The 25,312-nt window shown below is 42.9% G+C and overlaps 1 protein-coding gene across 7 annotated transcripts in view; it reads right to left on the bottom strand.

Annotated features, from left to right (window-relative positions):
- Window positions 1–1,171: 1,171 nt before the first annotated feature.
- The window catches only part of LOC144487666 (transcription factor Dp-2-like), a 187,983-nt gene continuing 163,842 nt past the window's right edge, over window positions 1,172–25,312 (bottom strand). For all 7 annotated transcript variants that reach the window (XM_078205751.1, XM_078205766.1, XM_078205792.1 and 4 more), the window contains 5 exons: window positions 16,123–16,191; window positions 14,218–14,369; window positions 12,550–12,716; window positions 4,007–4,106; window positions 1,172–3,379 (listed from right to left, as the gene is read on the bottom strand). In XM_078205751.1, the coding sequence (XP_078061877.1) occupies window positions 3,184–3,379; window positions 4,007–4,106; window positions 12,550–12,716; window positions 14,218–14,369; window positions 16,123–16,191 (684 nt within the window). In that variant the 3' untranslated portion in view covers window positions 1,172–3,183. The remainder of the gene's footprint in view (window positions 3,380–4,006; window positions 4,107–12,549; window positions 12,717–14,217; window positions 14,370–16,122; window positions 16,192–25,312) is intronic.

The raw sequence follows: 25,312 nt of genomic DNA, 5'->3' as shown, positions 1-25,312 counted from the left end.
TTGTTGCAAGTGACCCCTTTTCAATGTGATGTTAAAGTCCCATCTGCCTGCTCAGATGAATATGGAAGATTCCATGATGCTATTTCGAGTTATGTCTGATGTCCTGGCCAATATTTATCCATCAATCAACATTACCAGAGCAGATTATTGGGTCATCATCACATTGCTGTTATTTTGAGGTTGTGGTGTGCAAAATGGCTGCCATCTTTCCTATGTTACAACAGTGACCGTACATCAAAAAGTACTTCATCGGTTGTAAAGCACTTTGAGATGTCCAGTGGTCATAAAAAGTGTTTTGTTTTATTCAAGTCTTTCTTTCTGCAGTTGAGCTGGGGGAGACGATGGCCTAGTGGTATTATCGCTTGAGCGGCATGGTGGTACAATGGTTAGCACTACTGCCTCACAGCGCCAGGGACCCGGGTTCGATTCCCGGCTTGGTTCACTGTCTGTGTGGAGCTTGCACGTTCACCCCGTGTCTGTGTGGGTTTCCTCCGGGTGCTCCGGTTTCCAACCCCCCACAGTCTGAAAGACGTGATTAGGTGCATTGACCCGAACAGGGGCCGGAGTGTGGCGACTGGGGGAATTTCACAGTAACTTCATTGCAGCGTTAATGTAAGCCTTACTTATGACTAATAAATAAATAAACTTTGACTATTAATCTGGAAACTCAGCTAATATTCTGGGGACCTGGGTTTGAATCTCGCCACGGCAGATGGTGGAATTTGAATTCAATAAAAAAAAATCTGGAATTAACAATCTACTGATGACCATGAAACCATTGTCTATTGTTGGAAAAACCCATCTGGTTCACTAATGTCCTTTAGGGAAGGAAATCTGCCGTCCTTACCTGGTCTGGCCTACATGTGATTCCAGAGTCACAGCAATGTGGTTGACTCTTAACTGTCCTCTGAAATGGCCTGGCAAGCAGTTCAAGGGCAACTAGCAATAAATGTTGGCCCATGTCCCACGAAGGAATAAAAAAAACAAGCAAAGGGACACTGCACCTGCCTCCTCCCAGACTAGGCAGCTCCACCAGATGCCACAGCACGAGCCCAGCTGTTACTCAATTCATAGGCAAACAGAGCAGAAACTTTAACATTTTCACATGGAAGTAATACCTCAATATGCTTTTACACATTGAAAGAAGTTCAGTCAGTCCCCGCATGATTGTCTTTAAATTATTTTATTCCATGTTCTACAATACAAATCTCTTAGTTTGTCGTGGAAATATTCTTCCCTGAAAACACAGGAAACAGGTAGCTGCACTATCACCAAAGGCCATGCAGGTTTGATCGTCAGCACATTCAACAATGATGTCCTTATTTTAAAACCATACCAAAAGGTATACCTTAATATCCCACTTGCAGCACAACAGAAGAATGTTTTATATATATGTACAGTGAACATATTTCTACAAAGTGGATATAAAACTTGAATGAAAAATTAATAACATGGCTAATTATTTACATTAAAAAAACACACTGGGGATGAATTGGTCTTGGGTTGCAGCATTTAATAGGTGATAACAAACTTGATGTGAGGTCAATAGAAAGGTTGGGTGGTATACAAGGCGGGTTCGTTGCTTTGCTATCCCCTGCTTTACACCACTGCCCGTGACCAATTTTACCCCCAATGAGTTCCTAAAGGTTTGTATGTGCAGACCAACAGATTTCGAAAGGAGAGGCTCTTGTGTGAAAGTACAACCATAAATTATTGAATTTCAGTAAGTATTCCGTCTGATGCTGTAGACAGAGATTACATGTTTATCGGATATTACCTCTTTATAAAAGAAGGGAGTATGGGGATGATAGTAAAAAAAAAATGATATCAGGATATGTGATGGAAGGGGATACAGATGAGAGTATTTGTCAAAATATTGTTTAAAAAAGTCAATGTACAAAAGTTCAAAATCAGAAGTGTTTTTGTTTAAAATACAATACTCTCCCTTCCCCATTTCTCCTGTAAACGTTGTCTCCTTGCCTGGCCACAGTTCCAGGGGCCTCAGTAGCTTGCCCAGATGATCATCATTCACAGGTGACCTCTGACAGCTGAGTGTTGACGGACTGTTTGACTAGAGGGCCACATGACTTCAAGGCTGATCCCGCCCTCACCTGACCCACCAATCAAGCGCACCAGAGTAGGGAGTGCTGCAGAGCAATCAGGGCCAGGAAGGCTGGCCAACCCTGTCTAATCCAGGCTGCCTGGGAGTGCCCTGAAGATTTAGCTGCTTCTGGAGATCGAACCTGGCACCATCCTAATCCGTGTGAATAAACCACTCAACGGCTAGGTTCACAGTGTCACTGGAGGAGCAAAAATATGTCGCTGATAGTCCTTCTGCACGAGGTGCCTTGATCAGCAGTTTGGACTTATTATCCTCAGTCACTGGAAATATGTCATTGTTGAGGAATGTTACTTTTGATTTTTTGCTCGACAGTAAAAAAAGAATCATTCACACAAGTGAATTTAAGACTACAAAATTAATTTTACTCATTCTTTCTAAATAAATGTCATATATTAGCTTAGATCAACATCAGAGCTTGGTATTTCTTTGCAACTCCCTTGCTTTAGAACTGGACAAACCCCATGATTTCAGTTTGGAAGTGTATCTAAATTTGTTCCAGACACTTCCCAGTCAGTCATGAACCCCAAAACTTAAATGGTCTCCAGTTGTGCTTCTACCCGGACCATGTTAAAAATTGTAAAGTAACCAAAACTACTTGCTTTATCTCAACATACCCTAAATCCAAAACTCAACCATACAAGTAAAAGATAACACTTGTAACAGCAACACTGAAACAACCAGGTTAAGAATTCCATAGGTTTCCAAAGGGCAGGAGTAAAGGGGGGGGGGGGAAAAGAGTGGAAGCAAAACAAATCAGAACAAAAAACAAAAATAGCAGCTCTTAAAACTGTGCCAGCCAATCCGCTTTGGACTATTGTTAACTGGGTCTGATAATGTAAAGCAACAGACTAAAAGCTGCCTCACAGGATTCTGTACACTCACACAGAATTGCTGTTCATTTCTCTCTCTCCCCCCCCCCCCCCTCCCCCCTCCCCCCCCCCTCGACTTTCAGTCTGCAAGGGTCAGTCACAAAGACGACAAGAGTGGATGGTGAAACATAGTACAGTACAGCTTAATAAAAAGCACACATGAGCAGCTTGAGAGGTATGCCAGCACACTCTTTACTCTCCTTCAACAAGCGAAGAGCAGTCGTCCTCATCGTCGTCCTCATCTTCATCATCATCATTAAACGAGCACGGTGTTTCACCTCGTGACTCATAGTGTGATGCAACGCTGCTTGAGTGGCGACTCTCCGGAGCAAGGAGGTGTCCAGTTGCTAGGGCAACTTCTACATCCAGAGATAATCCGGGGTTTATGCTGTTGGTTAGAAAACAGAAGCTGAACATTCATACGGCACGACCTTAATAAATTTCAACAACTTGCCACTCTTGCATCTGGGCAACAAGTTCAGTATATTTTGCTGTATATTAGCAGCATTTCAACAATGCACAGAGTGACCTGCACTCAGAATACAATGGAATAAGGACAAATAAATGGCAACTGCTGACTGCCAAATCTACAGAAAGGTATGTAGATTGGCGGCACAGTGGTTAGCACCGCTACCTCGGAGCGCCAGGGATCCGGGTTCGATTCCTGGCTTGGGTCACTGTCCGTGCAAAGTCTGCACGTTCTCCCCGTGTCTCTGCGTGGGTTTCCTCCGGGTGCTCCGGTTTCCTTCCATAGTCTGAAAGACGTGCTGGTTAGGTGCATTGGCCATGCTAAAGTCTCCCTCAGTGTACCCGAACAGGCGCCGGAGTGTGGCGACTAGGGGATTTTCACAGTAACTTCATTGCTGAGTTAATGTAAGCCTACTTGTGACACTAATAGATAAACTTAAAAAAAAAAGCAATGGGGAAGCCACTCCCATGGTCTAAATAAGCGCTTGCATTTGAACACCTCCTACCCTCCAATTTATTCACAGTTTGAAGTTATAAGTAGTTTTACCTGGATTGTGAGATAGAGCCTGTTGTTGATAAAGCTGTGGCAGATTGAATTAGATCTGTAGGAACTTCCCTATTGGCCCAGGACGACCCATCAGCCATTTCTGTCAGAAAAAGAATAGCCAGATCATAATCGTACATCACAGAAAATGCAGTGAATGCGGCATAAACTAGTGCCCCAGTGCCCACACTGCAAAATCAACACAAGAGCGGTAGAGGCAAGCACTGTGGTTGGCACGCTTCCATTTCATTTCACCAGGCTATGCTAATGAAAGGAAAGGACTTGCATTCATCCAGGATACAAGAAGAGTTCCTCTAATCTTCTTCAAGTATTGCCAATGGGATCTTTTAAACCCACCTAAGCAGGTCATAGGTCCATGTCTCATCTGAAAGATGGCACCTCGGACAATGCAACGCTCCTTCTGTACTGCACCAAAGTGTCATTCTCGATCATGTGCTCCAGTCTCTTCAGTGAGAGCCAGAGGGAAACGCGACTGGCTGAGCCGATGCCAACATGAGGTTTCAAAGCAAGATAGTAAGCGTGAATATACACTGCTTTAAAGGTAGGTTTACACTGCTGCTACCAATCTGAGACTAGTAGCTGCAGCTTGGACATGGCTGGCTGAATCTGCAATAGTCTTGCCCAGGGGAGAGCTATTCACATGCCCGAATACATGTGAGGGCAGAGCACTCTCCCTACAGTAATAAAGTTAAATATTTAGAGAGCACAGTGGGAGAATCTCTATCTATAAATATTTAAGTGAGGTTAAAAGAATTTATCAGGTGCCCAGATGGTTTCGCAGACCCCCTGAGCATTTTTCAAATCACGTTGGATGCCACACAGGAATTAATTCCAGGAAGCTGCAAGTCGAAGCAGCGTAACGCTGCCCGCTCATGAAATCTCATTCCATTTTGCTTTAGCAAAACCCTTGCATTGGATTAATACCGACAGTTGAACGTTGCGTGAGGCTGAAATTGTTGTGCATGGACACAAACATTTTGTTTTGGAATCCCTACAGTGCAGAAGGAGACCATTTAGCCCATCGAGCTTGCACCAACTAGAATCCCACCCAGGCCCTATCCCCGTAACCTCACATATCTAGAGGGATTAGTTAGAGGGCTAATCCCTCTAACCTACGCATCCTGGGACACTAAGGGGCAATTTAGCATGGCCAATGCACTTAACCCGCACATCTTTGGGCTGTGGGAGGAAACCGGAGCACCCGGAGGAAACCCATGCAGACATGGGGAGAATGTGCAAACTCCACACAGACACAGTGACCCAAGCCGGGAATCGAACCCAGGTTCCTGGCACTGTGAGGCAGCAGTGCTAACCACTGTGCCACCCCATGACATATCTTGGGTACTTTAGTTTTCACAAGATAGGCCTGAATTTCACGCTCCCCCTCTCCCTGTTGGTGGTGGGAAGCATGAAATTAAAGGAATGGGCTTCTCTCTGGGTTCTAGGCTGACTTGACCTTGCAGTGATTTTATGCTTAGGCCTCGGACAAGCTGACTGCCACTGCCCCAATTCAGGCCGTGTAAGGGCCGTTCCCACCTCGCCTCAATGTTTGGACTGGCGGGAGTTTATTGTAAAATGCACAAAGGATAAAACAACTGTGATACTTATTCGGGGCCCTTCTGCAAATATAGGTGGGATAATTTATGAGACACTGAACTGGTTACCTGGTCCCAAGGTCCTATCAATGCAACCTGTCACTTAATTGGCATGTAGATATAAATACCTAAAGAAAGGAACAGCACAAACCAATAAACATTAAAACTGAGCAAATGAAATGAAATCACAAATGGTGTGTGATTCTCTCAAAGAACCACCTCAAATTTCCCCCTGCCATTACCGTAAAGTGACAGACTGGTTACCACCTTAATCGCCTTAATGTGAGGGAGTTTAAGATGTCAGATAGGTCAAGTATGGAAGGATAAAATTATTTCTAAAAAAAATTACCCCGCTGTTTTATAGTTTCCATAAACACAGCATGGCAATTCCAGAAGTTGATTAGTATGGTTTACTGAAATCCTCCTGACAATGATCTGCCTACATAAAAATGCATGAAGAGTCAGCAGGGAATGATTCACCCTCTGATTTCTACTCTCATCCTGTGGAGAACAATCTCACCACAATCCAACACCTTCCAACTAATTCCCTCAGACTGAGAATCATGGGCTCACTAAAGCACCGTGATCCATTTTAAATGTCACACCATCAAACAGGTTAAAGCCTTTCCAGCAATTCTGCACACAATGGGGCCATAACTTCCGAGTTCCCACAGCGTCGGATATGTGTGGGGCACCGCGAAGACGCACTGAGGAATCCATCTGGGAAGTTTCAAGGTAAAGGTTTGCACAGCAATTGTCCAGAAGTATCATCTCCTGCGCAACTGGGAACCATCCGAAAATGCAAATTAAATTGTAAACTTTGGACAGTTCTGGCTGTGTAATGCAGATAGTTACCCATACAAACTATTAATAATTAAAACCTCTTGGGTACCTCTGCGTGCCACCCCCTTCCGCCCACCCCCTCCCAGGACTTTTCCCCACACCCCAACCCCTCTTGGGATACCCCCCTGACCAACCCTCCCAGGAGATCTGACCCTACCTACACCCACCGCAAACCCAACCCGATCCGCCCACCCTGATGATCTACCTACATGCCAATGCCCAACACCACCCACCACTGTTGTCTAACCCCCACACCCTGATTTCCGACACCACTCCCCCAACCCTGATGTCCGTTCCCCCCAGTATCCGAACTTCCCCACATTGTGTGACCTTGTCCCAATGTCCCGTGTACATATGGCTGGTCCTATAAACCAAGGCTCATTCCTATGGGCAAGACTTAAAAAGGAAGACTTCCTTTTTAAAAAGTGTAACATTGTACTGCGTGCACTATTTTCATCCCCCAACAAAGGGGAGGTCAACATCTTGCATCATTTTTTTGCAAACGGATTGACTTCTGAATAATTAGGCTTTGCTGAACCTGTAAAGATAACATTTTAGGTCTCAGTAAACCACGGTGTCCAATTAAGGGCATCAGATTTTAGGAAGGATGTCAAAGTCTGAGAGGGGTCACAAAAGAAATTTATCAGAGCGACACCAGGAACTACAGCTAAATGTAAAAACTACTGGACTAGGGATTCTCCTTGGAATGTTGAAGATTAAGGGGTTGATTTAACTGTGGTTATTAAGGTAATTGGCGAAAGAACCAGAGGGAAGCTGGTAATTTTTTTTAGAAACGCAATGAGTTGTCATGACCTGCAATGCAGCCTAAAACTGTGGTGTAAGAAGATTTAACAGTAACATTCAAATGGGAAGTAAATATATACTCAAAGCGGGGGGGGAATGAATGAGGCAACTTGTTCAAAGAACCAGCATAGGAATGACGGGTTGGCTGCATGGCTTCTTACTGCACCACAGGGTTCCACAATGACCTCTGATGCACATCAACAACTGAGTTACTTTTATAATGTGGCCATACCCGTGATCCACCTCACACACGGTGAACAGGGTGGACTCAAAGCGCTAGCCCTCTCACACATCTAGACTTCTCAATGGAAATAGTTCTTAGGTAGAATCTTCGATCGTCCCAGGTGTACAAATTAACACCTGTCCACATCTCGAAACAACTTGTTCAATTTCTCCGTGACCTGACCCTGGTCCAAATTAACCTATGGCCATTCTGACAGAGCGCACAAGGCTGCCTAGAATATTCGTGCTGGATGTAACATGCCCATGAACACACTCTAAACATTTATCCTTTATGTGGCTATCCTGCTTTTTCCACACACACAGCTACTAAAACACCTTTGTGAATTTTTTTTCCCACAAAAACACTGTAAAAGCAGAACCTGGAGTTTGTTAGCTTACAGCAAAGCACCGGATAAATGATAATAAATTCAGAAGGAAAGAACAGAATGGTAAAGAACATTCTCTGAATGTCAATTGAGAATGGGTTACTAAGAGTCACCATGGTAACTACCAGCATTGCTGGAACTAAATAGCCTCTCTTTCTTGACCCCCTACCTTAATGGAACAAAGGGGTTTTCGACAAAGCCTCGAATTTCTCTTAGTATCTCCTTTCTCTAGCTGGCAATTATACGCTCAAGAGGCTGTAACCGCTCCCCCGCAAAAAAAAATAAAATCCTGGTGAAGTACACGCAGTGTCAACAAAATTAACTGACTGTGTGAGGTGACACACATGACAATTCTATATCCTTTCAGCGGCTCTGAAATATAGATCGCGGATGCTACATTTCAGCACTGGCCCGTGAGAAAAAGGGGTGCCGGTTTAACCTTTCCAAATTTGCAAACCATTTCAAAAAGGCAATAAATGGGGCGCCATCACAATTCCAGGAAAAAGGAGGATTGCCTGAACGCACTGATGCAGTACGAGTGAGGCCAGTTTAAAAAGAGCATTCAAAGCAGCAGAGATGGGATCTATTTAAAGGCAAATGGCTTTTGAAATTGACGATGTCACAACAAAATTTATGACTGCAGCACTTTTGTTTCTCAGACCTTTTGTGGCAAAGTAGAATACTTTTAATAGCGGTTCAATAATTATAGGCATATTTTTAAAACGTGACTTCCTTAAGCACTGGATGAAAGGTACTTTGCATTTGACTTTATCTTGGAATTCTTTGCCCCAGCACACACGATAAATGTATGCTCTCAACAGGGTGATATTTTTCATTCACAGTTCCTTAACATAGACGTGCAACAGCTAAGTGATGCACAACACAGTCCCATGAATAGAAAGCAAGACGGGAGGGAAAGAAAAAGGTGGCACGGTGGCACAGTGGTGGTTAGCACTGCTGCCTCACAGCGCCAGGGATCCGGGTTCAATTCCAGCCTCAGGTGACTGCGTGGAGTCTGCGCGTTCTCCCCGTGTCTGCATGGGTTTCCTCCAGGGGCTGCGGTTTCCTCCCACACTCCAAAGATGTGCAGGTTTGGTTGATCGGCCATGGTAAATTGCCCCTCAGTGTTCGGGGCGGGGGGGACTAGCAATGTAAATACGTGAAGTTACGGGGATAGGGCCTGGGTGGGATTGTTGGTGCAGGCTCGATGGACTGAATGGCCTCATTCTGCACTGTAGGGATTTTATGATTAAAATCTCCAATGACAATTAAAGTCTGAAGTAAGAGACTCCATGCTGGCAAGGTTGGATTTTCAGTGCCAGAGAGGTTGATTGGCAGTAATTAAGACCTACCACACTGTGATAAGTTGATGTTGAATGGACAAGCTGTAACCTGAGTATTTAGAGCACAAACCCCAATTACGCACCCATCGTGTATTTGAATGCAGGGTCGCTAGGTGAGATATCAATCTAGCCAGCTTCTGCAGGAACAGGGCAACTCGAACAGCGACTTCCTGATCTATGGGTTTAACTACACATGTACTGTCATGGGAAACTGCTATCCAATTTACTCTTTAACTGTGGTGAACACTGATAGCTTCGCTGTTATTTTTACTGCAAAATCTGGGCCACGAGGATGTTCCATTAAACTGGATCATCCTACATGAAACAAAGAACGTGGGATGAGAATGTATGTGGGTAAAATATGTGAGTAAAAGATATTTGAGTGTGGGATGGTTTAATCACTTAGAAAATAGAGATGAGTTATACATAGTGCCATGGATAAACTTTTATAAAATTTACTTTTCTCTGAAACACAGATGATACCTGGTATTTTTATGCTCACTACATTTCACTATGTTAAGAGGTTACAGAATAAAACATGTTTCTTCCAATTTCAAGAATAGAAAGTAATAAATCTGGTTAACAGATTTTTTTTTGGCAAAGATGATTCTGTGGTTGGCTGAAATATGTAATATTCTCAAAGTAGTCAAAGATTAGCCTGGGTGTGATTTAACCTCAAGTTGATCAAGGTCTCCTCCCTCTGAAACCAGCGTGGGCTAGGTTGAACTATAAAGCAAGGTCCACAACAGAAAACAGGTCGATTGAGAGGCCAGAAAACATAATGTAAGAACTAGGTGCAGGAGTAGACCATTCAGCTCCTCGAGCCTGCTCCGCCATTCAATACAATCATGGCTGACCACATCTCGGCCTCATCTCCACCTTCCTGCTTGCTCCCATAAATTTTCATCTGGTTGCTAATTAAAAACCTATCTATCTATCTCCTTAAATCTGTTTAGTGTTCCAGCGTCCACTGCACACTGGGGTAGAGAATTCCACAGATTCACAGCCCTGTGAGTGAAGTCATTCCTCCTCATTTCTGTTTTAAATCTTCCACTCCTTAGCCTAAAACTATGGCCTCTCATTCTAGAATTTCCAACAAGGGGAAAGCTCCACTCTACGTCTATCCTGTCAATCCCCTTTAGCATCTTGCATTTCTCAATCAGATCTCTCATTCTTCTAAACTCCAGAGAGTATAGGCCTAAACTGTTCAATTTCTCTTCATAAGACAAGTCCTTCATCCCTGGAATCAATCTAGTGAACCTTCTTTGAACTGCCTCTACTGCATTTACATCCGTCCTCAAATAAGGGGGCCAAAATTGTGCACAGTACTCCAGATGAGGTCTCATCAGTGCCCTGTACAGTTGCAATAGCGCTTCCTTACTTATATATTCTCTTCCATTAGCATTGAATGCCAAAATTCGATTGACCAAATTCCCTACCAAAACGGACAACCTCACACTTACCTACACTAAATTCTATCTGCCAAATTTTGGCCCACTCACCTAACCCATTCATATCCATTTGTAAATTCCTTATTTCCTCATTGCAATTTGCTTTCCCAACTATTTTAATATCACCTGCAAATTTGGCTATAGTACCTTCTATCCCTGCATCCAAGTCATTAATATAGATTGTAAATTGTTAGGGCCTGAGGACCAAACCCTGTGGCACTCCATTACATCTTGCCAACTAGAAAAAGACCCATTTATCCCCACTCTCTGCTTCCTGCTGGTTAGCCAGTCCTCTATCCAAGCTGATATATTACACCCAACCCCGTAGGATTTAAACTTGTTTCCGGCACCTTATCAAATACCTTTTGGAAGTCCGGATGCGCTACATCTGCAGGACCCCCATTGTCCACTTTGCTTGTTACAGCTTCAAAGAGCTCTAGCAAATTAGTCAAACAGGGTTTATCCTTCATAAAACCATGCTGACTCTGATGGATTGCGTTTTGACTTTCCAAATGTCAAGTGGTTACTTCCTTCATAATGGATTCCAGCAATTTCCCAATGTAACTGGTTGAGAGTTTCCTATTTTCTGACTTTCTCCCTTTTTGGACAGGGCCATTATATTAGCCTTTTTCCAATCCACCGGAAGCTTTCCAGAATCCAGGGAATTTTGGAATATTGTAACCAATGCCTCCACTATCTCTGCTGACACTTCCTTTAGGACCCTAGTGTGTAGGCCATCAGGCCCTGAGGACTTGTCTGCCTTTAATCCCGATAGTTTGCTCAGTACCTTTTCCCTAGTGATGGCAATTGTTCTAAGTTCCTCCTTTTCAACAAGCTCTGCATTACCTACTATTTTTGGGATGGTTCTAGTATCGTGCACCGTGAAAATTGAGGCAAAATATTGATTTAGTGTCTCTGCCATTTCTATGTTCCCCATTAACTTCCCAGTTTCATCTTTTAAGAGACTAAAGTTGACTTTAGCTACTCTCTTATTTTTTATATACTTATAGAATCTTCTGCTTTCTGTTTTTGTATTTTGCGCCAGATATCTTTCATAATTTACCTTTGCCCTTTTTCTTACCTTTTTAGTAGCCCTTTGTTGGTCTTTACACGTTTCCCAATCCTTCACCCTGCCACTGAACTTTGCAATATGGTATGCCTTAAATGTTTGCCCTTATGTAACCTTTAACCATGTTGCTTAGACGTGGATGCCTTTCCCCCCCCTTAAATCTTTCTTCCTCTCTGGAATACATATTAGTTGGGAGGAATTGAATATCTCCTTAAATGTCTGCCACTGCTCATCAACTGTTCTACCTTTTACTCTTGCTGCTACTAGGGCCAAATCTCATGACTATGTAACTACCTTAGTTTAACACCTGAACACGAGTGTGGGACTCAGGTTTATTGCCCTCAAACTGAATCTGAAATTCAAGCATGCAATGATCACTCTTCCCTAAAGGATCTTTTACCACAAGATCATTAATTAATCCCATCTCATTACAAAACAACTTAGATATATATTTTATATATATATTATAATAGCAAGACTCAAGTTTGTCCAGTGAATGACAGCAGTCGGAGGTTGAAATTAAGGCATCTTAGAGTTGAGTAAAGGGAAATTTTAATCTGAACCCAAATACTTTGTATATGTATTGGAAGTAATTGTTGCTAATAATATGCAGCTAGAGTATAAATTAACAGCAGAGAGGTTATTAAACAATCAACAAATCTAAATAGATATGAAAATTGTTACTGGCTTTGCATGAAGACATCTCAACTGTGGTTTGGGGTAGCTTGCAACACAAATACAAGGGATCTGATAAGCTTCAAGGTATAAAAATTCACAATGGTCTCTAAAAGTAATCCTTTGCTACTACTAACCTGCAACATAGGGCTGCAAAACTTTAGGTACCAATGAGTTGGCGGTTTTCAGATTTTCTGGTGTACATTTGCCGGATTCCAAGCCAAAGGACATTCCCATACGTTTTAGTACTTCAATATCATCATGAATCTCAAAGGTGTTGTCAAAGTTGAATAGATATTCGAACCTGAGATAGTTGGCGGAAGTTAAATACTTTATCAAATATATAGAGCAGATAACTACAAAATCACAGCAATTCGGTTTTAATTAATATTTGTCTTTGCATTGTGACATACATATAGAATATAGCATAAATCATAAAGAGCGTAGCATAGAATATAACATATAGAATAAAGAACATAGCAGACCAAAGATTTCCACATGCCCAGTTAAAAAGAAAGGAATGTTCTTTGGCATATTTAAGTCATAAAATGTTAATTTGGTTCCCAGTTGAAGCACGTGTAGTTATGTGATTTTTTGGACTGGTTTGGATCGCAAGAGGGTGCCAGAGAGGAATTTCCAAGAGTTTCTCCCCACTTTTTTTTCCACTTCTCCCAGGCACCTACACAGCTGCAATGACTGTGGCGTGGGGGTTGGGGAGGGATATATGAAGTCACAATCCTCCAAACATTAAGGATGTGGGGCAGGTTTGATGGACAAGCTGGCCTTTTCCTGCCATCAATTTTGTCCGTTCATATTTACATCAAGCACTCCAGCTGCAAATTAGTCATCCATAGCCTCTTTTGCCTCCAATTCTTGGTGTTATCCTGAACTGTTGAAATAAGTTTCTCAATTCTAAAAATCCTTGTATCTATGTATAATATCCATCTATGATCGTGTTGTACAGCTCCTGGATCTTAGTTGGCTCATGGGGAACTAGTTCATAGAATCATCATTGAATTATAGAATCCCTACAGTGCAGAAGAGGCCATTCAGCTCATCGAGTCTGCACTGACTCTGTGACAGATTATTTTAGTAAGAAGTCTTACAACACCAGGTTAAAGTCCAACAGGTTTATTTGGTAGCAAAAGCCACTAGCTTTCGGCACAGGCTGTCCCTTCGTCAGGTGGGTGGGAGTTCTGATCATAAACAGGGCACAAAGACACAAACTCAATTTACATGAATAATGATTGGAATGAGGGTCTTTACAGCTAATCAAGTCTTAAAGGTACAGACAATGTGAGTGGAGGGAGCATTAAGCACAGGTTAAAGAGATGTGTATAGTCTCCAGACAGGTTGTTAGACTTCTTACTGTGTTTACCCCAGTCCAACGCCGGCATCTCCACATCACAGATTATTTTACCCAGGCCCTCTCCCCTGTCCTATCCCCGTGACCCCACACATTTACCATGACCAATCCACCTAACCTGGGACGCTAAGGGACAATTTAGCATGGCCAATCTACCTAACCTGCGCATCTTTGGAGTGTGGGAGGAAACTAGAGCACCCGCAGGAAACCCATGCAGACACGCGGAGAATGTGCAAACTCCACACAATCACCCGAGGCCGGAATTGAACTCGGGTCCTTGATGCTGTGAGGCGGCAGTGCTAACCACTGTGCCACCCCTGGTTTCTTGTTTTTGCTTTGTTGCAGAATATGCTATTAAACAATGCCGCTTGTAAGACAAATTAGGTAATAAGAACAAACAGGTTAAGTGCTTTGGGACAAATATAACACAAATACACACTTATCACTGGAGATGCTGCAATCTATGACTGTCCGTTTGCTGGTGTTGACTATGATGAAAGGTAACTGAATAGTAGAGTTGGGTGCAGGGGGGCTCTGCGTCTGCTGTTCCGATTGTCGATTCCTCTGGACTAGATTTTTGAACGCTATTTGCTGCAAGTTGGAAATAGGGAAGAAAAAAGCTTCAAATCTGAATTACTGAATGAAAAATAAGAACTAGATTTAAAAATAGGCAGGGCTTTAGAATAAGAAAGGGTAGAGAAGAAACACAACATGAATGAAAATCAAAGGGAAGCTATACAGAATAGTTATTACAATAGATCAAAAAGGGAGGAAGGAACACAGGTAGCCCGATGAATGTGTGGTTCACATGACCACCTGATGTGCATTCATATGACTGACACATGAAAAGCATTAATTAGAACAACATTAGAAGTTAGTGATTCATTACGTTGCCAATCAATTAAAACTGCTTTGTGCGAGAGTTTCAGATGTGCCAATGTCTCATTATTTTTATGAACACATCAGTTGATGGGATAATTTAAATAAATTAGATTGAGCAAGTCAAGTAGATACAATTGTAGAGCGGGTTTCACTCGGCTGTCTCCGGATACAACTCTCTTATCTAGTTTCTGCATGCCGAGATTGTAATTTAAATTTGTTTATGGATGGAAAGAACAAGGAAAGGGTAAGTATCAAACAGAATCTTGCTCTGGACAGCGATAAATCTTTTGGGAGCACTGGATTGAATTGTAAGATGACCTTGCCTAATATTTTTGAATAAATGCTAAAGATGTACAGAAAGACTGAGATCAAGTAAATTCTTACTACTTGTTTTTATTCTTGGGCATTAGCTAGATCAAGTTCTTGCTTGAGTGCAACACTCGATTGGCTCTCAAATACTGCTTTGCAATTAAGTTGTTGAGAAATAAATCACTTTTGGTGCCAAGATCTAAAATAGTTACAAAATGCATCAGTAAATTGAATATTGTCTTTTAAATAGTTTATAAAACCGGTTTAGTTATAGTGACAAATTGAACTATTCAAAACCCATCATATTAGAATGCCACAATAGAATGACTACTTGCATTTGTATAGCGCCTTTATTGTGGAAGACCATCCCTTGGTACATGGGAAAGGTGTGAGGGGGGGGGGAAGAAAATTGACGGCAAGTGATGACTAAAGGAAATATGAACAGAATTGACCAAATGCTTTGGTTTCAGGGAGGGTAAATCACAGATGGTTTAAGACTAGCATCATACAGCAGTTTCCAAATTTCAGAACTGCCATATGGGGAAAGATGTGAGTGGAAGCCAGCCACATCCTTGGGGAGGAGAATTGAAGGGATCAAGAACAGGGAAAACAAGTTCAATGAGTAACTTCTGTTTTTAAGGTATTTTCTCATGGGTGACCCAGAAGCAACATTGGCACAAAGTTGAGATTAGGTCCCTTGTCCACACTCTTGAGTGGTGGAACATGCTAAGCAGTGCTAACAACATGCTGGAGAAACCTAGCAAATGCGCGAAGAAGGTATAAACAGAAGCAATTACAAATGACAGATTATTAAGGTAAGTAAATTACTGGATTTTTCTCTTAACAGATAATTATAGACCTATTTTACGCAGCCAGCAAATTAGAGGTTTAAGTATGTATGACTGTACTGTGTGACAATTGCCAAATTTGCGGAATGTGACTTCCACATTCATGCATTATTCCAGTAAGATCCACATCATAAGATAGAAACTACTCACAACAACCTGTCAGTGTTAATTTAGTCTTTATCATTATTCTGACTTCAGGGTTCAAAGGCTTAATTGTACTTCAGATACAAACATAAGCACCATTGGTGCAATTATTCTGGCAAACAACTAAATAGGTTTTATGTGGAAACAGATATGTTTGTTACCTGCAGTATTAATTCTTCAAGCTGAGCCCTCTTTTGTTTAATTCGTTCTATTCGCCTCTGTTTCTCCACCTGAAAATTAAACCGCTACCATTAGAACACAAAGAAAGAGGTGATGGGGTGGCAGTGGAGTAGAATAGATGTTCTCAACCGGGGATCCACAAGGTATCAAGGGGCCCACCAGAACACATCACGGTTGCACAGTGCTTAGCACTGCTGCCTCACAGTGCTAGGGACCCGGGTTCGATTCTTGGGTCAAACTGCTGTGTTTGCTTGAAATTTGCATTCATAAGAACTAGGAGCAGGAGTAGGTCATCTGGCCCTTCAAGCCTCATCTGCCATTCAATAAGATCATGGCTGCTCTATTCGTGGACTCAGCTCCACTTACCCGCCCGCTCACCATAACCCTTAAATTCCTTTACTGTTCAAAAATGTATCTATCCTTGCCTTAAAAACATTCAATGAGGTAGCCTCAGCTGCTTCACTGGGCAGGGAATTCCACAGATTCACAACCCTTTGTGTGAAGAAGTTCCTCCTCAACTCAGTCTTAAATCTGCTCCCCTTATTTTGAGGCCATGCCCCCTAGTTCTAATTTCACCTGCCAGTGGAAACAACTTCCCTGCTTCTATCTTATCTATTCCCTTCATAACCTTATATGTTTCTATGAGATCTCCCCTCATTCTTCTAAATTCTAATGAGTATAGCCCCAGTCTATTTCGTCTCTCCTCATAAGCCAACCCGCTAAACTCTGGAATCAAACTAGTGAATCTCCCCTGTACCCCCCTCAGTGTCAGTATATCCTTTCTTAAATAAGGAGACCAAAGCCGTACTCAGTACTCCAGGTGTGACCTCACCAGCTCCTTATACAGCTGCAACATAACCTCCCTATTTTTAAACTCCATCCCTCTAGCAATGAAATTCATGCGTTTGTCCTGAATGAGTGCAAGATGAAAAGCTCTGGCAACATATCTCTCTTTCCAGCAATATTGATTGAAGAGATAGGCTTTAAAGGAGAGTATTAAAGGACAAGAGATATGCAAAGAAATAGACAGGAATAAGGAGGGAATTCCAGAACTTTCGAACTGGCCAATTAAAGGAGCGGTTTGGAATGAAGAAGTGTTAAAAATCTAGGATGCGTGAGAGGTCAGAATTGGAGTGCAGAGATCTTAGATAGTTGTAGCACTGGAGGAGGTTATAGAGTAAGAGTTTTAACAACACCAGGTTAAAGTCCAACAGGTTTATTTAGAGGTTATAGATACAGGGAGGGATGATGCCAGGGAATGATTTGAAAAAAGCACCAGCAACAAGTTTCACATTAAGTAAAACAAAAATAATAATGTGTTTAATTGTACAATTAATTTCATGCCCCCCCCCAAAAAAACCATTTTTGCTATGCTAATGTGTCTGTTAATTTTCCATAACATGGAAGGGGATCTCAGAAGCAAACAGGTTGCGGATCCCTGGGTTGGGTCACCTCAATATTATCCCATGGAACCTCAGTTTGAATTCAGTCCAGGTTGATAGAGTGAACAGGACAGAAGAGACTGGAGTGCTCTGACTGCCTCATGCGTCTCTGGGTGCAAGTGCTGCTAAGTCTAAGTAAGATACAGTGGAAAACCCTCTTATCAACAGTTGTAAGAGTATCAACCTAGTGTAATGTCAATGGCACACAAAACCCTTGGCACAGAGCTGCTTAAAGCTTGGCACTAGTTGGACAATCTTACTTGGTGAAGCTGCTGCAAGGAACTTTAATGTAATGATATTCAGAGGTTAGACATTTGGCATACTATGGAGGCAATCTAAAGGGAGTTCTTCAAGTAGATCAAACGCACTGATATCTTGATCTGGCTCAGAGATCAATGAATGGGCAATAAAAACTGAGACAAGTGCATGTTTTCATAGAATCATAGAATAGAATCCCTACAGTACAGAAGGAGGCCATTTGACCCATCAAGTCTGTACTGACCACAATCCCACCAAGGCCCTATTCCCGTAACCCCACACATTTGCTCTGCTAATCCTCCTGACACTAGGGTCCATTTAGCATAACCAATTAACCTAACCCGCACATCTTTGCACTGTGGGAGGAAACCGGAGCACCTGGAGGAAACCCACGCAGACACGGGGAGAAAGTACAAACTCCACACAGTCAGTGACCCGAGGCCGGAATTGAACTTGGGTCCCTGGCGCTGTGAGGCAGCAGTGCTAACCACTGTGCCACCGTGCTGCCCGTAGATTGCGGATCGTAGCCTCAAAAGTAAGATCAATTACCTTGCAAAGAGTTAAAAACATTTTGTGTTGACCTTGATATACAAGACGACAAATGCAGGAAGGTTTCCCTTTCCAGTTACTGCATGTGCATTTCAAATGATTGAGGTCACTTCGAAGTCGAAGGAACCATTACCTCCTTTGAATGAGACTCCTGTGCCAAAAGAACATGGTAACTGAAGAACTACTGTCAAAAATGTGAGGTATGTGATGGCATTCTGTTCCATATTGTTCAGCAAAGAATGTCCTTGGGAACATTTCATTCCAGAAGTGTTCTGATATTAGCTTTAGAAATTGACAGAATGGGGAATTATATCCCATGTATTGGGTCCTTTATAAACCTCACAATTGGTGGTCTCCAAAAAGCTTTTTTCCAGATTACTTTTCTTTTTAAAAAAAAGAGTAGATGGTTTATACATGCAGGATTCCCTTTCATCTACATTGGATTTGTCAGGTGAAAGAGTTAGGTTGTACATGAAGGTGGTTCTCCTGCCCCCAGCTTAAAAAGGTTAGGGGGCAATTCTGCCACTGCTATCCAGGAAGCTCTGGGTTAGTTTTACAGCTGTAGGGCTGTTAATTGTCTCAGGATGACACAGGCCATCAATCAGATGGCCAGCAACTCTCTCGTCCTGGCAGTGTCACTGAGACCAATGGCCACCGCTGGGACTGCAGTCAGTCCAACACACTGAAGCGCCAAAGAGCCGGATTAGAAACTGTATGGGTTTTTATATCGTGACTAGAATCCCTACAGTGCAGAAGGAGACCATTTGGCTCACTGAGCCTGAGCCAACAACAATCCCACCCAGGCCCTTTCCAATAACCCCACGTATTTACCTTACTAGTACCCCTGACACTAAGGGGCAATTTAGCATGGCCAATCCACCTAACCTGCACATCTTTGGACTGAGAGAGGAAACTGGAACACCTGGAGGAAACCCACGCAGACACGAGGAGAACGTGCACACTCCATGCAGACAGTCACCCAAGGCTGGAATCGAAACCAGGTCCCTGGCGTTGTGAGGCAGCAGTGCCAACCACTGTGCTACCGTGCCGCCCATAAGTCTAACTAGTCTGCCAGATCCTGGTGAGGTGTTGGAGGATCGGGTTCAGGAGGCTGAGGAGGGTGGGGGGAGGAGCATCCACTGGGCAGTGTTACCAAACAGGCAGGACCTTCCCATCAGCCCACAAAAAGGCTGCCAGCCAACACATGGCATGGGCACCCTCATGATAGGAGGAGGGCCTTAAGTGGCCATTAATTGACCACTTATGGGCCTCAATTGATCCAGGGACAGGCAGGCTACCCAATGCTTCTTCTGCTGTTGGTAACATACCTGTGGGGTAGTTAGGCAGATGATAGACATGGCACTGCCACAGTAAGAATCTGCCGCATCAGATTCTCTAAGCATTGCACAATTTTCTTCCCCCAATAATTCAAGTGGTGCAGCTCAAGCCAAACATCTCATTAATGTTTCAAAGTGAGTGAATTTAAGAACAGTAATATGCAAGCAAAATAAATCTCATATCAACATAACGGAGCAAATCCTCCTGGATATAGATTTCACACAGTAATTCTTAAAAATGTATTTTTGGACATGCAGAAGATTATATGGTTCTATTCGGAAGTCGTTGCTGGCTTCACCAATCTTCCGATTCTTCAGAATTATTCTGCTCATCCGAGACTTTAAAACGTACTCAAACCTGCAATTATCGATTCACAATTTAAAAATAGCAAGAGGCTTAAGGGTTTTGCCATGATTCGTTCACGCATCATTAGCACAAATATTCCATTTACTGCTACGTTGAGGATTCTGCTCTCAAGCATCCCCAGCACCTGAAACCTTTCCATTAGAGAAACAGGGATTGAATAAACGGAACGTGCACCAGGAAGCACAATAATGGATTAATCCACACTGCAGTCGAGTTTAAGTGTTCCGCTGGGTCTTCCTTTCCAATTTGTTTTCTAAACCAACACTAGAACTGATGCAGCGAACTCATCTCAACGATAATTCCCACACTTCAGACTTTTGATGTGATTTTCCGTGCCTTATTTAAATTTACTGATGCCCATTCGGAATCCAGTTCAGATTGTTAACACTGCTCTTTTTCAATTGTCAGCTACTGATTCCATTCCACACTCAATGGTGCACCAAGAGCTGTACAACATGTGCTCAGGAGAACTAACTTGTTAAAATGATAATTAACACTTTCGAGGGTATACTTGATATATGTGTTGATATTTTGAACGCAACTTGCTGCTTTTAAGCATGGTTTTCTTATTCTGGGCGACACAGTGGTTAGCACTGCTGCCTCACAATGCCAGAGACCCGGGTTCAATTCCCGGCTTGGGTCACTGTCTGTGTGGAGTCTGCACGTTCTCTCCGTGTCCACGTGGGTTTCCTCCAGGTGCTCCAGTTTGCTCCCACTGTCCAAAAGACGAGCTGGTTAGGTGGATTGGCCATGCTAAATTCTCCCTCAGTGTATCGGGACAGGCGCCGGAATGTGGCGACTCAGGGATTTTCACAGTCACTTCATTGCAATATTAATGTAAGGCTATTTGTGACACTATTAAATAAACTAAAAAAAAACTTAAACTTAGGAGCAGGCCTCCATATGGTTACTAATTAACCATTTCCTTTACTTGCGCAATATTTGATTTGTACTAAAGGGGCAGAGGGGTCCAGGAAACACATCAGAGGAAATCAGAAAAGGGATTGAAAGCTATTAATGCCATGCATCTGTGCAAACTGGTCACTTCTCAGAGTCATGATGCACTTCTCAGAGTCCCAGGTTCGAGCACTGTTCTGCACCAAGTAAGTCAATGTCACCAAATGCAATATTGTCCTTCACCTGAAATTAGCTTTGCTGTGAAACTGATGGATTTCCCTTGTTCATCTCGATCTTACTCACTGCCAGAGACCCTTACCCAGCACTTGCCACATCCAGACTTGACTGTTCCTAAGGGTCTCCTTACCAGTTTCCTGAGCTCCCACTGATGCCGCATTCTTTCACACGGATCCTGTCCCGCACAGAAAACTTGACACCCCAATCTTTGGCTGATTGCCGATGATTTTCCGCTGCCCTCTGCATCGGTTTTAAAATTTTATATTTTTTAAATTCATTCGTGGGAAATGGGCATCGCTGGCTGGCCAGCATTTATTGCCCATCCCTAATTGCCCTCGAGAAGGTGGTGGTGAGCTGTCTTCTTGAATCGCTGCAGTCCACATGCTGTGGGTTGACCCACAATGCCGTTAGGGAGGGAATTCCAGGATTTTGACCCAGCGACTGCGAAGGAACGGCGATATATTTCCAAGTCAGGATGGTGAGTGGCTTGGAGGAGAACCTGCAGGTGATGGGGGGTGTTCCCATGTATCTGCTGCCCTTGTCCTTCTAGGTGGAAATGGTCATGGGTTTGGAAGGTGCTGTCTAAGGATCTTTGGTGAGTTGCTGCAATGCATTTTGTAGATAGTACACACTACTGCTACTGAGCGTCGGTGGTGGAGGGATTGAATGTTTGTAGATGTGGTGCCAATCAAGCAGGCTGCTTTGTCCTGGATGGTGTCAAGCTTCTTGAGTGTTGTTGGAGCTGCACCCATCCAGGCAAGTGGGGAGTATTCCATCACACTCCTGACTTGTGCCTTGTAGATGGGGAGTCAGGAGGCGAGTTACTCACCGCAGTATTCCTAGCTTCTGAACCTGCTCTTGCAGCCACTGTGTTTATGTGGTGAATCCAGTTGAGTTATTGGTCAATAGTAACCCCAAGGATGTTGACAGTGGGGGATTCAGTGATGGTAACACCATTATCCTGTTTCAAATCTCTTGGTGACCTCACCTGTCCCCTGTTTGAATGAGAATTGAAGCGACACTCACTCTGCATTCCTGTCTCTAAGCATTAGTCTCTAAGCCATGTGTGGCAGCTAAGTAGAGTTTTCCCAAGCTGACAGGGAAAATATAGCTGAGTCAAGAATGAGAATGAAAGCCCATCTCTCAAAATTAATGTGGAAATAATAATGGTGGAATATAATGAAATTTAAGGAAAGACAGAGGCTGAGGGGAGACCTGATAGGGGTCTACAAAACAAAACGAAAGAGATGGTCATCGACTTCAGGAAGCGTAGTGGAGGGTATGCCCCTGTCTACATTAATGGAGACGAAGTAGAAATGGTCGAGAGGTTGAGGTTTTTAAGTGTCCAGATCATCAACAACCTATCCTGGTCTCTCCATGCTGACACTATAGTTAAGAAAGCCCACCAACTCCTCTACTTTCTCAGAAGACTAAGGAAATTTGGTATGTCCACTATGACTCTCATCAATTTTTATAGATGCACCATAAAAAGCATTCTTTCTGGTTGTATCACAGCTGGTATGGCTTCTGCTCTGCCCAAGACCGCAAGAAATTACAAAGGGTCGTGAACGAAGCCCAGTCCATCACTCAAACCAGCCTTCCCTCCATTGACTCTGTCTACACTTCCCGCTGCCTCGGCAAAGCAGCCAGCATAATTAAGGACCCCACACAGCCGGACATTCTCTCTTCCACCTTCTTCCGTCAGGAAAAAGATACAAAAGTCTGAGGACACGTACCAACTAACTCAAGAACAGCTTCTTCCCTGCTGCCATCAGACTTCGAATGGACCTACTTCATATTAAGTTGATCGTTCTCTGCACCCTAGCTATGACTGTAACACTACATTCTGCACTCTCTCCTTTCCTTCTCTATGCTTTGTCTATATAGCGTGCAGGAAACAATACTTTTCACTGTGTACTAATACATGTGACAATAATAAATCAAATCACATCAGATTGTGGGAAGGTATCTCACATAACAAAGAAACTAGTCCTAACTGGAGTTCAGTTCCTGGAGGAGGAGATTCTGTTGGGTCATATGTCTGTTGCCGTGAATAAATTCCTGGGAAACATTCTCTTATTCCCTTCAGCCTTCTTAGAAAAAACGGAGGCATTTTGTTCCGAGGCAAAGAATAAAATGCTAGCGCTGAATATCTCTGTCTGCATTCCTGGTTGGGATTCTCTGGTGCCGCTGAAAGTGAATGGAGTTTAGGCTGGAACGCCAAATTCTCTATTCCCACTTGCAGCAGGGCAGCCACAGATGAGGTCGGAGAATCCTACCCTAGATTGTCACCCAGAGGGGAGGCGATGGCCTAGTGGTATTATCACTGGACTATTAATCCAGAAACTCAGCTAATGTTCTGGGGACCCGGGTTCCAATCCCACCATGGCAGGTGGTGGAATTTGAATTCATTAAAAAAAATCTGGAATTACGAATCTACTGATGACAATGAAACCATTGCTGCTTGTTATAAAAACCCACCTGGTTCACTAATGTCCTTTAGGGAAGGAAATCTGCCAACTTTGCCCGGTCTTGCCTACATGTTACTCCAGAGCCACAGCAATGTGGTTGACTCACAATTGCCCTTCTAGGCAACTAGGGATGGGCAATAAATGCTGGCCAGTCAGCGATGACCATGTCCCACAAATGAATTTTTAAAAAAGTTTCAAAGTATTCCAAACATTGGGAGCGAGAGTCTGGGAATGCAAGGATTAAAGACGGACAGAACAGCAATGAAAGCATGTATAGGAAATCAGGTGATGTAGCAGAAGAGGTTAAATTGGAAGAGCCAAAGTGGGTGATTGAGTCTCAGAAATGTCCAAGGACAAGTGAATAGTTGCTTCAGATATGACTCCAAGTATTATTATTCAGCCAATTATCCAGAGCAAAGAGGTTCTTTGAAATGACACATGAAGGAAAAGGTTCTGAGAAAGAGAATCAAGATAAAGGTGAATCTGAACAGATTATACGGTCACAAGTAGTTTTAAAAATGTGTTGAACGTATTAGTCGGAGACTCTTTTACTTGGGTGATCTTGGTACATGTACTGCAAACAATATGTGGTGTAGATTGGTTAAATTGTCATCTTAACTCACTATGTGGGATGACTGTTGTAAGGTGAAAGGATGTAAAAATACTACTTGCTTCAAGGTTTGGCGTGATAACATCTTGAGGTCGTCTGAAAGTGGTAATTTCATGTAAAATAGCTGGAGGAAACTATTTTATAAATATGGATGTAGCATCTAGTGAAATACCTATGCTGCTGAGTAAACCTTACACAATAAGACAAGGAGGCTTGACATAGAACACCAGTTAATTTTGGGATATTAGTTGATTAGCAGTTTATCCAAACAGGACATTTTTGTATCCCCTTAACAAGACCTGATGCATCTCATAAGAGTGTTAGGCAAGTATTCATGGTATTACATAGAAAATAGAAGCAGGAGTAGGTAATTCAGCCCTAAGGGCCTTCTCCGCCATTCATTTTGATCATGGCTGATCATCAAAATCAATATCTGATCCTTCTTTTCCCCCCCCATATCCCCAGATCCCTTCAGCCCCCAAGAGTTATATCTAATTTCTTCTTGAAGTCACACAATGTTTTGGCCTCAACTACATTCTGTGGTCGTGAATTCCACACATTCACCACTCTCTGGGTGAAGAAATTTCTCCTCACCTCAGTTCTAAAAGATTTACCCCTTATTCTCAAACTAGGAACCATCGTTCTGGGCTCCGCTACCATCGGGGACATTCTTTCTGAATCTATCCTGTAAGAATTTTATAAGTTTCTATGAGTGGTTTAGTTTCTCCCCACAGTCCAATGATGCACAGGTTAGGTGGACTGGCCACGCTAAATTGCCCCTTAGTGTCCCAAGATGTGTAAATTAGGAGGATTAGCCAGGACAAATGTGTGCGGTTATGGGGATGGGCAGGAGAGAGGGCCCGGGTAAGATACTCTGTCAGAGAGTCAGTACAGACTTAATGGGCTGAATGGCCTCTTCTGCACTGTAGGGATTCTATGATTTTATTAAATATTAGATAAAAATCTAGTCACGGAGGTAACTCCACAACCGATCCCTTTACTC

The sequence above is a fragment of the Mustelus asterias genome, chromosome 3 (assembly GCF_964213995.1).
Source record: "Mustelus asterias chromosome 3, sMusAst1.hap1.1, whole genome shotgun sequence".
Classification (NCBI taxonomy): domain Eukaryota; kingdom Metazoa; phylum Chordata; class Chondrichthyes; order Carcharhiniformes; family Triakidae; genus Mustelus; species Mustelus asterias.
The sequence above is the reverse complement of the archived record's forward strand: the minus strand, read 5'-3'. Positions and strand labels throughout refer to the sequence as shown.